Raw genomic sequence first — 13864 nt, 5'->3', positions numbered from 1 at the left:
TATGACGTCACATGGCTGATTTTTTGAACACTTTGTCCAGTTACCATTTAATAATATTTTATTTTTATCCAGTAAGGTACAAGAATGGTTTACTGTGTATTCGGTAAATGTAATGTATAAATTTGAAATCTTATTTTTAAAAGTAATTTTGATTAATATACTTCTCAACGTTATTAATTTCTTCTGATATATAATAATGTGTAAAAAGTACGTTTCTATACTATGAAGAAAAAAAATTTAATCTAATTTGTAAAAAAGAATAGAACATTAGCTCTTTAATTCTCAGTAATTCATTAATGCATCCAATTTTGTAAAAGAAATATACAATTCAAAATTTTCCTTTCTCAATAAATTTTAAAGGGCTTTTATAACAATTTCAAAAATATATGTATAAATAATATATTTTTTACATTTTATATCGTTCTCTAACATTCTCTTTCTGCTTCGAAGAAATCAGCCATTTCTAAAATGAATCAAGAATTAAAACATTCAAAAGCAGCATAGATTAATAAGCGGTGTTTTTACATAAAATGCCTTTTGAACACTGATACCCCCCGGCCCCCCCACCTATTTTTCGATAAATTGATTCTAGGGGTGATTTTTTTCCTTATGTAGATTTACCCTCTCCTAAAATAATTAAAATTATTCCTTCCATCACCTATCTCGATTCAGCGGTTAGCGAGATCCTTCGCTACATATACACACATAGGTTTAAATTGATAATAATTTTTGAGGTACACTTTTTATTAATACAAGGATGACAACATCCATAAAAGCGAACATTAACACTTGGAGAGCGTCTTAACTAAAGCACAGTATAAATACTTCTAAACAAAATTGTTAGTAAATTTGTTACAGAACTGGTTAAATACAGGATACTGTTTAGGACATATTTACACTATTAAAGATGCTTCGCTTAAAACATTGTACCTTATTGTAAACGAATCAGTATTCCAAAAATCAGATGAATAGGTTAATAATTCATATAAAAGTTACTGTTAAAAAGGTTGAAACATGTTTTAACTGACTTTCTGGTAACGATTTTAGAGTTGTCACGTTTCCCAAATCGCACCTTACTGTTGTAGGAATCAACATGCAAAGTTCGAAATTTATAGATAATTCTTACCTGCCCAAATAAACAAAAAGAGCTAACCGTTCCGGACGAACCGACTGACCCTAATTATAGAAAAGCTTCGCCTTTGAAGGCGAAAAGAAATTATTTAACTGTATAAATATGTTTAATAGTTCCTGAGATGTTGTGTAACCTATACTTGTCAAAACTTTACAGATGTGAGAAAATATTACTCAAAGTTTTATAGAAATAATTGTTACACAACTGCCTACTAAAAAACTTTTGAAGCAAAGTTTGTATTCATTTGTTTGTAACCGTTTATATGTTGTAAAATACAGACAAAATGATCAAAATATTTTTTGCCAGAAGATTCCTGTAACTATAAGAAAGTACTTATTTAGTGATAGCAACCATATAGCACGTTATTAAAGTATAATAATGTGCTTTATTTGCAAATCTTTATATTAAAGTAACAGGATGTCTATCTGTTTGTCTGTACCGAAGGATCTCGCTAACCGCTGAATCGATCGGGTTCTCCTTTACAGGGTAGCTTCACATAGGTCCCGAGAAGGTTTATATATATTTTTGGGGAGGGTACCACAACCCACCAAAACAAATGGCCCCAAGAAAAAACCCCCCCCCCCCAAAAAAAAATTTAATTTATTAATTAACTAAAAATAAAAAAAAGAGAGGGCTTCAGCCCCCCTCCCCCCCCCAAAAAAATTTTTTTTCTTCAAATCTAAAAAGAAATCTAAAAAATTGTTATCAATGTTAACTCCCCCCGCCTGAAGTGCCCCTAGATGTCTCTAGGGGCGTATCTGCTAGTTTTACATAAAATAAACGTTGTATATTTCTCTTAACATCTTTGTTTTTTAAAGATTAACTATTCAATAAAAAAAAGTTTTAAAAAGCTTAAAAGGGGGGTGTAAAAATTAAATTTAGGAAGGTCTGTTTTCCCATTTTTTTATTTCCTATGGGTATTTAAACCTCTAAAAAAAATTTATTCTTTTTTTTCGAAAGTTTTTTCAATGTATTTCATCATCCATATTCCATGTTCCATATAATTGGCTATATTCTTAAAAGCGAGGCTTTTTTGTAATTAGGGTTGGTCCTTCCGTCCGTACATCCGGAACGGATAGCTTTTTTCGTTTAGACGTGTTATAATTGTCCTGTCGATTTTAAACTTTGTTTGGTGATTCCTGTAGTAGTTAGGTATGATTTAAAAAGCGTAGCCAGAAAGTTACCAGAATGTCCGTACGTCCATTTAAAACGTCCATGTAATTTTTTTACTTTTTTAGCAACAAATTTTAATGTGATATATTGATCCGATTAATTTGACTTTTCGAATACTGATTCCTAAGACATCTCTATAACCAAGTCCTAAAAATTTAAGTATGTCCTTAAATATTATCCTGTATTTAAGCAGTTTTTCAACAAATTTACTTTTAATTTTGTTTCGAATTTAATACAATATACATTTATATTCTGATGAATCAGTTCTGACACTCTACAAGAGGTATTGTTCGTTTGTCATACCAGTTCTGAGCTTCGCTTTTATGGAAGTTGTCATCCTTGTTAAGTTAAAATGAATAAATTTTTGCTAAAAACAATCAAATATTTTGAAAGAATCCATTCCATATTGATTTAAATGATGATATGCTAAATCAAGGGTCTGATTGTGTACAGTACATAATAATTTGTACAAATAGTTTTTTTTCTTGAATTTTAGGAATATTATCCCACCCTTTCCCCCCCCCCCCCCCCCTCCCTCAGAAAAAGCACCTTCGTATTTTTTGCACATATTAGATTTACCAAACTAAACCAATTTAACCATACATTTAGAGGGTGGGGATACCTCTTTGAGAGGGAAGTTTGCCTTTATTTGTTAAATAATGCAGAGGGGGGGGGGCGAATGGTTTATGGAGGCCCACAAACACCAAAGATATGTGGGAAATTAGTTGTATAGGACAACAGCTGCTTAAATGGAGTCCGTTTGCAATAGATGTTTTATTCTTAAACTAGCGGCTACGCCCCTAGAGGCCTCTAGTGGCACTTTAAATGTTTTTGTTTGTTAAAGTTAATTTTTTATGTACGATACCACCTTATTTGACGCTGAAGTCTCCCAGATTTTAAGAAAATTTTCAATTTTTTTGTCATTTCTTTTGGGAGGGTGGTAGTACCCTCCCCCAAAATAGTTAAAAACCTTCCCAGGACATATGAGAATCTACCCTGTTAAGGAGAACCCGATCGGTTTAGCGGTTAGCGAGATTCTTTGGTACAAACAGACAAACACACAAACAGACAGACATCGTTCAACTTTGTATTATAGATTATGCTCAGAAACACACGGCCATTTTAATTTATAAAGTAGTTTCGATACTAAAAAGTTTAGTTGCTTACCTAATTATTTTATCCATCTGCTTTGGCATACTCCTTAGAATGTGAAGCATCTCTGTATTTCTTTTAGATTTTATATTACCTAGTACAAATATATGATGCTGTACGTATTGGTGCAAAAAATGGGGACAAATTTCAAATTGTTTTGGAGTGTTACGTCATACCCCCATCTCTTTTCTAGAGGGTTTCTCTCCTCCTTCCCTTTTCTTTCCCCTCACTTGTGACGTAAATAAACAGCCCCGTCCAATCAATTTAAAAATTGTCCCCATTTTTTGCACCAATACGTACAGCATCGAAATATATTAGAAGTAATCAGCTGTGGAAGCCAAAATTGAGGGTAAATCCTCACCAAAATTTGTTTTTAAAAATTGTAATGGTAATTTATTCCTTATTATAAACAGCTTTCAACGGATATGAAATGTACAATTGAAGGTTTAAACCCAGTTATGTTAGTCCCGAGATGCCGAAGGCATTGGCTAACAAAACTGGTTTTGATATTATGATTGTACATTTTATATTTGTAGAAAACTGGATGTGTTACAATACGATATATGATTTTTCAGTGTGGATGAGAACTGGTTTTTATCTACCGGATATTTATCAGTTTGGTAGACATACTGGAAATATATTTATTGAAAAGTGAGTTAAAATTAAAAACATATTGGTCGAGGAAATATGCAAAAAAAGATTTAAGGCATCTACCCTTGATAGCAGCCAAAATGTTTATAACAGATAGACAACAGATGAAATCACAGAGAAGCCTCGCAAGCAGGGGCTGCTATTCAGCCAAAATTTGAAATTGCCAATCATTATATATTTTGTTGGAGAAAAGTTGGAGTAAATCTTGTTTTTTGGTGTAACTGAAAGGGAAGGTGGTAAGAAGGGAAGCAAAAAGGGAAAAAAGGGGTTGAGGGGAATTTTTAACTTAGAATTGTTTGTCAGAATCACAATCCCTTTTCCCTGCTCGAAACCAATTAGGAAGTTAACAGGAAGTAACTTGTTTACTAGGCCTAATAATTTACCTTGCAAACCCAGCGAATTAGCAAAACCAGGTTCCATCGCTGAAAATCTTTTAGCATTTGTTATGAATCTGGCAGCATAATTATTTGGTGAATAACTTTGGCCAGCAGGGAGCGGATGGTTATGGAGCTGGGGCTTTGGTAGGTCAGCATAGTTCCAAACAGGTTTAGAAGGTCTGGTTTATGATACTTTTATATTACCTAGATTTGGCGGGCGTTTCTGTTCAAGCCTTTTTTGGAAGCGATAAGGCAAAATAGCTAGTGCAATTAATTAGATATTTAACAATGATGACAACATCCATAATTGGCGAAGCTCTAAAATTGTGGATGGACATTCGAAAAAAATAAACTATAGAGCAATGTCATAAGAAATATTAAACTAAAATCACAAAACCTTTTAAATGTATAATGTGAAAATCTGGGAATCGATCCAGCATCAAAACCATTAAGTAATGAAACCTTGTGGAAATATGTCAAAAGTGAATTTATTTAATCTCTGAAAATTTCAGCCTACTATCTTGAATAGGAGTTAAGAAAATCATAAAACTTAAAAAAAAAACTAGGAATCGAACTAGCACTCCAATCAATAAGCGAATTAATCTCAATGAAACTATATATCACAGTTTACTCGAAGCGACAGTAAGAGAAAAAAAATTTCCCAGACATAAGGCCAACTGTTTCTAAAATGTCCCTATGAACATATAAATTTAGTGGAAAAACGAAAATCTTAAAATGAGCCTTTTTGAGAAAATTAGATTTGAAAATTTCAAGTTCAATTTTCATCCCCTAGAAGTTACCGCCAAATTATGGCAAGAAAAGCAAAGATTAATTATTTAAAATTTTGAATAAGTTTGCTTTTATAAAGTTCTTCATAAAACCACTTCTGAAAGGAGTTAATTAATGGCCATTTTTATCAGTTGCTTTGCTAAGGTCACGGAAATTCAGCCTTAAATAGATCACATATAGAGAGGTTTAATGAAAGACCTCATAAAAGAAAAGTTGTTCAAAATTTTGAATAAATAATCTTTGCTTTTCTTTCATGATTATGCGGTAACTCCTAGGGGGTGAAAATTGAACTTGAAATTTTCAAATGTACCAATGCTGGGATCGCCATAAATTGTAAATCGATTGTTTGATTATCGACCACATTTATGGCACACGGAAAAATTATGAGGAAATAAGTTACTTGAGGTATGGGGACCGAAAAGAAAATGATAAGTAACCGTTAAAAGAATTGACAGCATATCTACCCCAAGGCGTCAGCCTGTTGCAGAGCGTAATGTTAGTGAATGGATACAAAAAGTTTAATTCATATTTACAAAGTAATAATTGCTAGGGATTAATAATTAGTATCAGATTTACAAAGTAATGCTTATTAAGATATTAAATTTAATTATAATTACAAAGTAATACTTGCTAGAGATAGTAATAATCAGTATTCAAATTTAAATTTACATAATAATAATAGTTAATTAGAATTTATATTTAAAAAGTAACAGTCATTAGACATCAATTAGATAATAAAATGATTATTATAAGATTTAAGATTACAATTACAATGTAATTTACAATTAATGTTATTTAATATAAATTATAATAATAAAATGATATTAGTAAGTAATAATGATAAGTAATTATTGATTGATTTGATTAATAATATAATAATTGATAATTATAATACTAAAACTGATGAATAATAATGATAAGATAATTATTATTATTATGTGTAATTATTGATAGATTTTAATGGGTAAGATATTATAATTGTGAATTATAGTAATTAATAATTGACAAAAAGATGATAATAATTAATATGAGTAATTATTGATTGATTGTAACGGGTAAGACAATATAATTGATAATTATAGTATTATAATTAATAGGTAATAAACTGATTATAATTAATATGTGTAATTATTGATTTTTATGATAATTGGTAAAAAAATATTATAATAATTACAAGATAATTAAAGTTATTATGTTTGATAATTGATTGGTTTGTATTAGGTTAGATATTATAATTATAAATAATATGAGCAATTATATATTGATTTGTAAAGGATAAGAAAATATAATTGTTATTAATAGTATTTTGATTAATAAGTCATAATAAGATAATTATAATTAATATGTGTAATAATTGATTGATTTGTAATAGTTAAGATATGATAATTATACTTAATATGAGCAATTATATATTGATTTGTAATGGTTAAGATAATATAATTGTTATTTATATTATTTTGATTAATAAGAAATAATAAGATAATTATGAATTATAGTATTATAATTAAAAAAAGATAAAAAGATTATAAAAATTAATGTGAGTAACTATTGATTGGTTTGTAAAGGGTAAAATACTATAATTGATAATTATAGTATTTTAAGTAATAAGTAATAATAAATAATTATAATAATTATGTTTTATTGTTAATGATAATTGGAAAGAAAATATAATTTTTTATTAGTAAGTAATAATTAGATAATTATAATTACTATGTGTAATTTTTGAATGATTGTAAGAGGTTAGATATAATCATTGGTATAATTATTATTTTATAATTGATAAGTAATAGTAAGATAATTGTAATTAATATGAGTAAAAACTGATTTATAGTAGGTTGTATAGTATAATTAATAATAAGATAATGATAATTAGCATGAATAATTATCAATTTATTTGCAGTAGGTTAGATGATATAATTGTTGTAGTGTTTATAATAAGATAATTATAAGATAAGTACAATAATAAGATAAAAATAATTGATATGAATAAAATAGTAAAGATAATTATAATTATCATGTGAAATTATTGAATTAGTTGTTATATGGAAGATAATATAATTATAAAATTATGATTAATAATAAGATAACAATATTCAGTTTGAATAATTATTGATTGATATGTAATAGGTTAGATGTTATAATTCATAATTATAATAGTATAATTAGTGGGAGGTTAAATAATTATAAGTGTGTAGTTTATAGAATTGTTTGAGATTTAATGTAATAAGATTATTTGAGATTTAATGTAATAAGATTATTTGATTCATAAGTAATAGGTTAGATATTATAATAGAAAATCATAATTTTGTTAATACATATAATAATAATTATTTAATATAATTAATTATTATTATATAATAATTAAGAAGATAATGATAAGCGTTTAATTTAGAGTTTTAGGTGGTGGTAGATTACTTATTGGTTAGATAATTCAATTAATAACTGTAGTAATAATACCTAGTCATTGAGAGATAGAGATAGAATGTATCAAAATTGAAGTTACCTCTGATCCTAAATACCCCCCTGCAAGAAACAAGTTTGGATGAAATAATTTTTTTGGAGCCTTCGGCTTAAAAAATTATTTCATCCAAACTTGTTTCTTGAGGGGGGTAAATACATTTCGAGGGGTGGTGTTATAATAGTAGTTGTTATATTCAGAGAGGGAATGTACTAAAAACTGAAGTTACCTCTAATCCTAAATACCCCCCTGCAAGAAACAAGTTTGGATGAAATAATTTTTTTGGAGCCTTCGGCTTAAAAAATTATTTCATCCAAACTTGTTTCTTGCGGGGGGTAAATACGTTACGGGGGGTGGTGTAATAATAACAGTAGTTGTTATATTTTTTCAAATTTCAACTGGAACAAAACCGGTTGGATGTACAAAAAAATTAGCTTAACATGAAATGTTGCAAATTTAATTTGCAAAAGAAAAGTATTTCAGAGTCATTGTGATTATAGGACTCCTTTGCCTCCAAAATGGCCGTTAAAACCTCGCAAACAGCAAAATCGCCGAAAATCGCGAATTCGGCGGCGAATAACGGCCAAACGGTCCGCCGGAGGTGAATGATGCATAAGTAAAGAAATGTCCGCCTTAAAAAGTTCTACAAAATTAAAGAAAAGGTCAATGTCGCTAAAACGACTCCGTCACCCCCTAAAGAGGCAAAAACCGAGATTTTTCGAAAAATCGTCAAAAATCGTTTAATTTAGAGTTTTAGGTGGTGGTAGATTACTTATTGGTTAGATAATTCAATTAATAACTGTAGTAATAATACCTAGTCATTGAGAGATAGAGATAGAATGTATCAAAATTGAAGTTACCTCTGATCCTAAATACCCCCCTGCAAGAAACAAGTTTGGATGAAATAATTTTTTTGGAGCCTTCGGCTTAAAAAATTATTTCATCCAAACTTGTTTCTTGAGGGGGGTAAATACATTTCGAGGGGTGGTGTTATAATAGTAGTTGTTATATTCAGAGAGGGAATGTACTAAAAACTGAAGTTACCTCTAATCCTAAATACCCCCCTGCAAGAAACAAGTTTGGATGAAATAATTTTTTTGGAGCCTTCGGCTTAAAAAATTATTTCATCCAAACTTGTTTCTTGCGGGGGGTAAATACATTACGGGGGGTGGTGTAATAATAACAGTAGTTGTTATATTTTTTCAAATTTCAACTGGAACAAAACCGGTTGGATGTACAAAAAAATTAGCTTAACATGAAATGTTGCAAATTTAATTTGCAAAAGAAAAGTATTTCAGAGTCATTGTGATTATAGGACTCCTTTGCCTCCAAAATGGCCGTTAAAACCTCGCAAACAGCAAAATCGCCGAAAATCGCGAATTCGGCGGCGAATAACGGCCAAACGGTCCGCCGGAGGTGAATGATGCATAAGTAAAGAAATGTCCGCCTTAAAAAGTTCTACAAAATTAAAGAAAAGGTCAATGTCGCTAAAACGACTCCGTCACCCCCTAAAGAGGCAAAAACCGAGATTTTTCGAAAAATCGTCAAAAATCGCGCCTTCGGCGGTGCGTAACGGCCAAACGGTCCGCCTGAGGCGAAAAATGCATAAGTAATGAAATGTCCGCCTCAAAAAGTTGTAAAAACTTGCTTTTGTATGTCAATCCCGAAAAACGACTCCTTGCACGATTTTTTTCCGAAAAACCGAAAATCGCTACGTTTAACGGTTGATAACGGTCAAAACGGTCATTGGCGGGTCCAAATTTTTTTTCAAATTCTAACACGTCTCAATGGACTTGTTTTATGGGCCTGATGTTCAGACCCCTCTAAAATGACTCTTTCCCGTCCTAAATGGACCCAACAGGTTTTTGTGAAAAACACAAAATTGCAAAACTTTGGGGGCCCATATCCCCCCCTTCGGGGGGGATGGGGGTCACCAAAACAAAAGTTTCTGGATTCCACGACGGTGATCTGGTGACCCACGAAAACCATTTGTCTCTATCTGTCACGGTATTGGCGGTATTAACGTTTGAAAATCGAAGGTTTTGAAAAATGGCTATTTTTTCACATGAGTATGAATTTGATGGAAATGGACATTGCTAACTTTTTAGGTGTTTTTTGGGCGCTTACGCGCCCGCCACGCGCGGACCGTTGGTCCGATCGGGCCAAACTTTTTTTTGCCATCTGCGTATGGCAAATACGCAACTTTTGACACCCTTCCCATTTCCCTAGCCCACCCCCTTCCCCCTCAAAACTTCAAGGCAATGTTGCTAACCCCCCCAAATTTCCGGTACTAGAACTTTTCCTCATGATCAGGGTATTGGAAAAATTGAAAATTTTTACATATAATTAAAATTATATGTAAATTTCCTTAATTTTTCCTGGGTCTAATTTTCTCAGAAAGGCCTCGTTTTAAGATTTCAAGTCTTTTATACTAAATTTATATGTTCATTGGGACATTTTAGAAACAGTTGGCCTTATGTCTGGGAAATTTTTTTTCTATTACTGTCGCTTCGAGTGAACTGTGATATGGAGTCTAACAGGCGGCTGGCGCACAGCTGCCGAGCACTGTAACATAACTGTGGTTTGAAAGAGTACTTGAACCAGTATAGAAAGCAAAGTGGTTAAAAGTATTTTCCTTGACTCCAAAAGATTTGCGAGCAATTCATCGAATAGCAAATTGTATCCATTTGAACCTTCTATTTACCATGAATACCATTTTGATATTAATATTTACATACCCAGAACAAATATGAAGCTACCCAGAAAATTACTTTCTCAGTTAAATTTAAAATTAGAATTAGGAATTCATAATGATATTTTCCTAAAGAGTTTTGTAATTTCAGAAGGTTTGTTAGTTCTCTGTTAAATTCTTCATATTCAGCCTAGTTTTATAGCAAAGTTTATTTTTGGTTTTGCAGCTACTCCATAACTTTTTTTCTAAATTTTCTACACGTCAACGACGTCTAAGGGAAGACAGCGCAAAATGGCACCAAAAAATTAACGTCATACAATAAAGTTCTCTTTTGAGAGGAAAGTATACATTGTAATTGACCAGTGGTAAAATATATATACTCGCCTCTCATTGGTTATTTTATTTGGTGCCATTTTGCGCTGTTTCGCTTAAGGATGGGGAAGGGGAGCAAAGTGGTGTTTATCTGCAAAAAATTTTCAATTATTCAGATTTTATTTATTTTTTTTTTGGGGGGGGGGGCATTACCGCTTCTGAACCCCCTGAACCCTCCAAAATAAAGCAATACTATCCTGATGTAAGTAAGGAGATGGTGATAGGAAATTGTTAAAATTTCCACCACCGGTATCTTCTAAGTTTGTCATACTCTTCAGTATTCTCGCATCCAGTGGCGGATATGGTATCTCATTCCTATTATTTGTTATCTTTTACTAGCGGCTACGCCTCTAGAGACCTCTAGGGGCCATTGAGAGGGTGGTAGTCGAACCACCAATTGTATTTTTAAAGTGAAAAAAAAAATTTGGTTGTAATTTTTAATAGAGGCAATTTCATTATGGATGGTGGTGCCCTCCACTAATATAGCTATAAACCTTCCCAGGACCATAAGAAGCTACTCATATTGGTTAAGTGATTAGCGAGATCCTTCGTTGCACACAGAGAGACACACAGACAGAATTCCTTTACTTTACTATAAGCAAGGACGTCCAAGGCGGGGGGGATAAACGAATTTGGGTACCACCAAAATAATTTTGAGGGGGAAATACCCTCCCCAAAATACAAAATCCCTAAAAATTTTCCACTGCCAACAGATTTCAGGGTGGGTAATTACCCCCCCAAGCTAATTTTACCCCCGGGGTGAAAATTTGTTTTTGGGTGGGGTAAACAAAATTTGTTTTGCGAACCATTTTACCCCCCCCCCTCAAAAAAAAAAAAAATACCCCCCTTCAAAAAATTTTTACCCCACCCAAATAAAAAAGCTTGGACGCCCCTGACTATAAGGATTAGAATTTTACCCCAAATGGGTTTTACCCAGGAAGGGATAGGACAAGGGACAGTAAATTACACTTGTACCCAAAAATATCTTGGGGTACTTTTTAAAAATTTTAATTGATTGCTTTAAACTATACAAGAAGTGTCCAAATATTTCAACTAATTTTTTTAAAACAACATTAATTTTGTTTATTACTATAGGGTATGTAAAACTCTTTATCAGTTATTGTCTTTTCCCTTAAATTCTCCGAGTTTCATCACTATCTGAACCCGATCACATAGCAATATTTTTTGAGACCGCTGTTTAGAAGATCATTAGATCATTAGTAGATTATATGAATTATATTTGATATAAATAAGTAAAACAAATGGGATCTAGTGCAGTTCATGGTAAAATGTTGCTGATAACGATTATCTCCAAAAATCTATGAACTCAAAAGGCTGCTAACGGCAAAACGGTGGAACTTATTATAGATTATGCTCGCACAAAACTTTTGACTGTCAAAAGAAGGCCTACAAATAATCTGGAATAATCATTACTTAATAATGCACGGTTATCTCGCAGTGCACATAAATAAGCGAAAAAGACTTATTTTTCGCTTATTTTCTTCCTGGAAGCTGCCCATGTGCATCATTAGATCTTTGTTTATTTAAATTATTCAGGTCTTCTTGTACCGCTTAAGATAGTGTGCGGGCATGAAATGTACGTTCAGCCGTTTAGCAGCTAGCAGCCTTTAAAATTCTCAGAATTTTTTTGATATTCGTTACCAGGAATATTTGACCGTGAACTGATCCAAAAATGTAATGCAATACTTACAAGCTTGCATGTCTTCTCAGATTTGGTAAAACATTGATAGGAAGTCGACTGTGGAAATCATCTACAAGAGAAAAAATAATAAGAAAAGATACATTTTAAACAATGATGACAACATCCATAAAACCGAAGCTCTAAAACGGTAGGACAAACGAACAGTAACACTTGTAGAGTGTCAGAACTGAATATTCAGAATATAAATTTGTATAAAAGTCGAACGAAACAAAATTGTAAGTAAACCTGTTGAAAAACAGCTTAAAGACAGGATATTGTTTAAGGACATACTTACATTTTTAGGACTTAATTATAAAGATGCTTCGCTCATAACAATGTACTTTGTTGTCCTAAAAATCAGCCTCCCAAAAATCGTATGGACGGACGGATCAACCCTAATTATAGAAAAGCTTCGCTTTTAAAAAGAATTAGGCATCAAATTTTCCAAAGATGTCACACAAAAATCTAAATCATATTCTAACTGGGGGAGTCAGCAATTAAGTCAGACAGTAATAGTTGCAGTAGAAAGAAGATTGTTAAGTAAATAATACCAACACATCCCTTAATCCTAGGCTTCTCTTAGCAAAGCGTCATTCATTACGATGACCTAATCTGGGACATTTGCCAAACTCAAAATCGGCGAGGGTAAGGTAATAACGAGGAGCTCTCATGAGACAGCGTGTCAAGTTTACTTAAACTGGAGCTTGAGCTGGCCCTGTTGTTGTTAGACAAAAGTGTCTCAACAAACTCCAAGAGTCTTAGATCCAAACTCTTAGAGACTATGGCTAATCAATCAATCAACAGTAAGAGAGTGAGGGAGACTTGCAGAGAAGCTATGAATCTAATAATGTATTTACCTCTATCCAATGGCATACATCTTAGAAATGGCAATATTGAAACCAAAATTATTCCACTTCTAAGAATCATCCTGCAATTAAAACATTTAAACTTTCATTCTCAGGGATCGAAAGGGATAAGATGATGGTCAAAAATGATAAAATAAAATTTCTTCTTCTTCTTTTTTAAAATCATTGGTGGAAACTTTGGACACTGCTAGTTTGTACGACCCAATCAATATTCATTAAAAGTCTTGGAAGAAATTAAAGCAAACCAATGCAATGAAAGCATTAATAAAACTTAGTAAAGCTACATTATGAATTAAATTGTACGATATTTTATACTATTTTTAAAAGATGCTCTATAACTAACTTTGTCCATCTGTTTGTTCATCTTTCCCTAATATTTTAAATATTAGATTCTAATCAATTTAAATCAAAATAGACTTTAAAAATACATAAAAAATTACACTATCAAAAATACACTATAAATTAATACATTATTAATGTTAAAAAAATACAAAAATATA

General features: G+C 31.7%; 1 protein-coding gene and 1 long non-coding RNA gene across 2 annotated transcripts; both read right to left on the bottom strand.

Annotated features, from left to right (window-relative positions):
• Positions 1 to 351: 351 nt before the first annotated feature.
• LOC145330414 (uncharacterized) lies at positions 352 to 10306 on the bottom strand. Its single transcript, XM_080175051.1, has 4 exons — positions 10236 to 10306; positions 4492 to 4664; positions 3473 to 3551; positions 352 to 463 (listed from the first exon to the last, which is right to left on the bottom strand). The coding sequence occupies exons 1-4, from the start codon at positions 10304 to 10306 to the stop codon at positions 454 to 456; spliced, it is 333 nt and encodes a 110-aa protein (XP_080031177.1). The 3' UTR covers positions 352 to 453.
• A 686-nt stretch (positions 10307 to 10992) lies between these two features.
• On the bottom strand, positions 10993 to 13446 carry LOC145330033 (uncharacterized). The gene is made up of 3 exons (XR_013883212.1): positions 13356 to 13446; positions 12508 to 12568; positions 10993 to 11111 (listed from the first exon to the last, which is right to left on the bottom strand). It is a non-coding gene; the product is annotated as an uncharacterized LOC145330033 (long non-coding RNA).
• Between the last annotated feature and the right edge of the window lie 418 nt (positions 13447 to 13864).

The sequence above is a fragment of the Acartia tonsa genome, chromosome 10 (assembly GCF_053477335.1).
Source record: "Acartia tonsa isolate MP-2025a chromosome 10, ASM5347733v1, whole genome shotgun sequence".
Classification (NCBI taxonomy): domain Eukaryota; kingdom Metazoa; phylum Arthropoda; class Copepoda; order Calanoida; family Acartiidae; genus Acartia; species Acartia tonsa.
The sequence above is the reverse complement of the archived record's forward strand: the minus strand, read 5'-3'. Positions and strand labels throughout refer to the sequence as shown.

Coding starts and splice junctions, on each gene's coding strand:
- LOC145330414 (XM_080175051.1), bottom strand. CDS start 10,306: ATGTTACAGTGCTCGGCAGCTGTGCGCCAGCCGCCTGTTAGACTCCAT. Junction 4,665..10,235: donor ACAGTTCACTCGAAGCGACA/GTAATAGAAAAA, acceptor ATCATAAACCAG/ACCTTCTAAACCTGTTTGGA. Junction 3,552..4,491: donor TAATTCGCTGGGTTTGCAAG/GTAAATTATTAG, acceptor TATTTGTACTAG/GTAATATAAAATCTAAAAGA.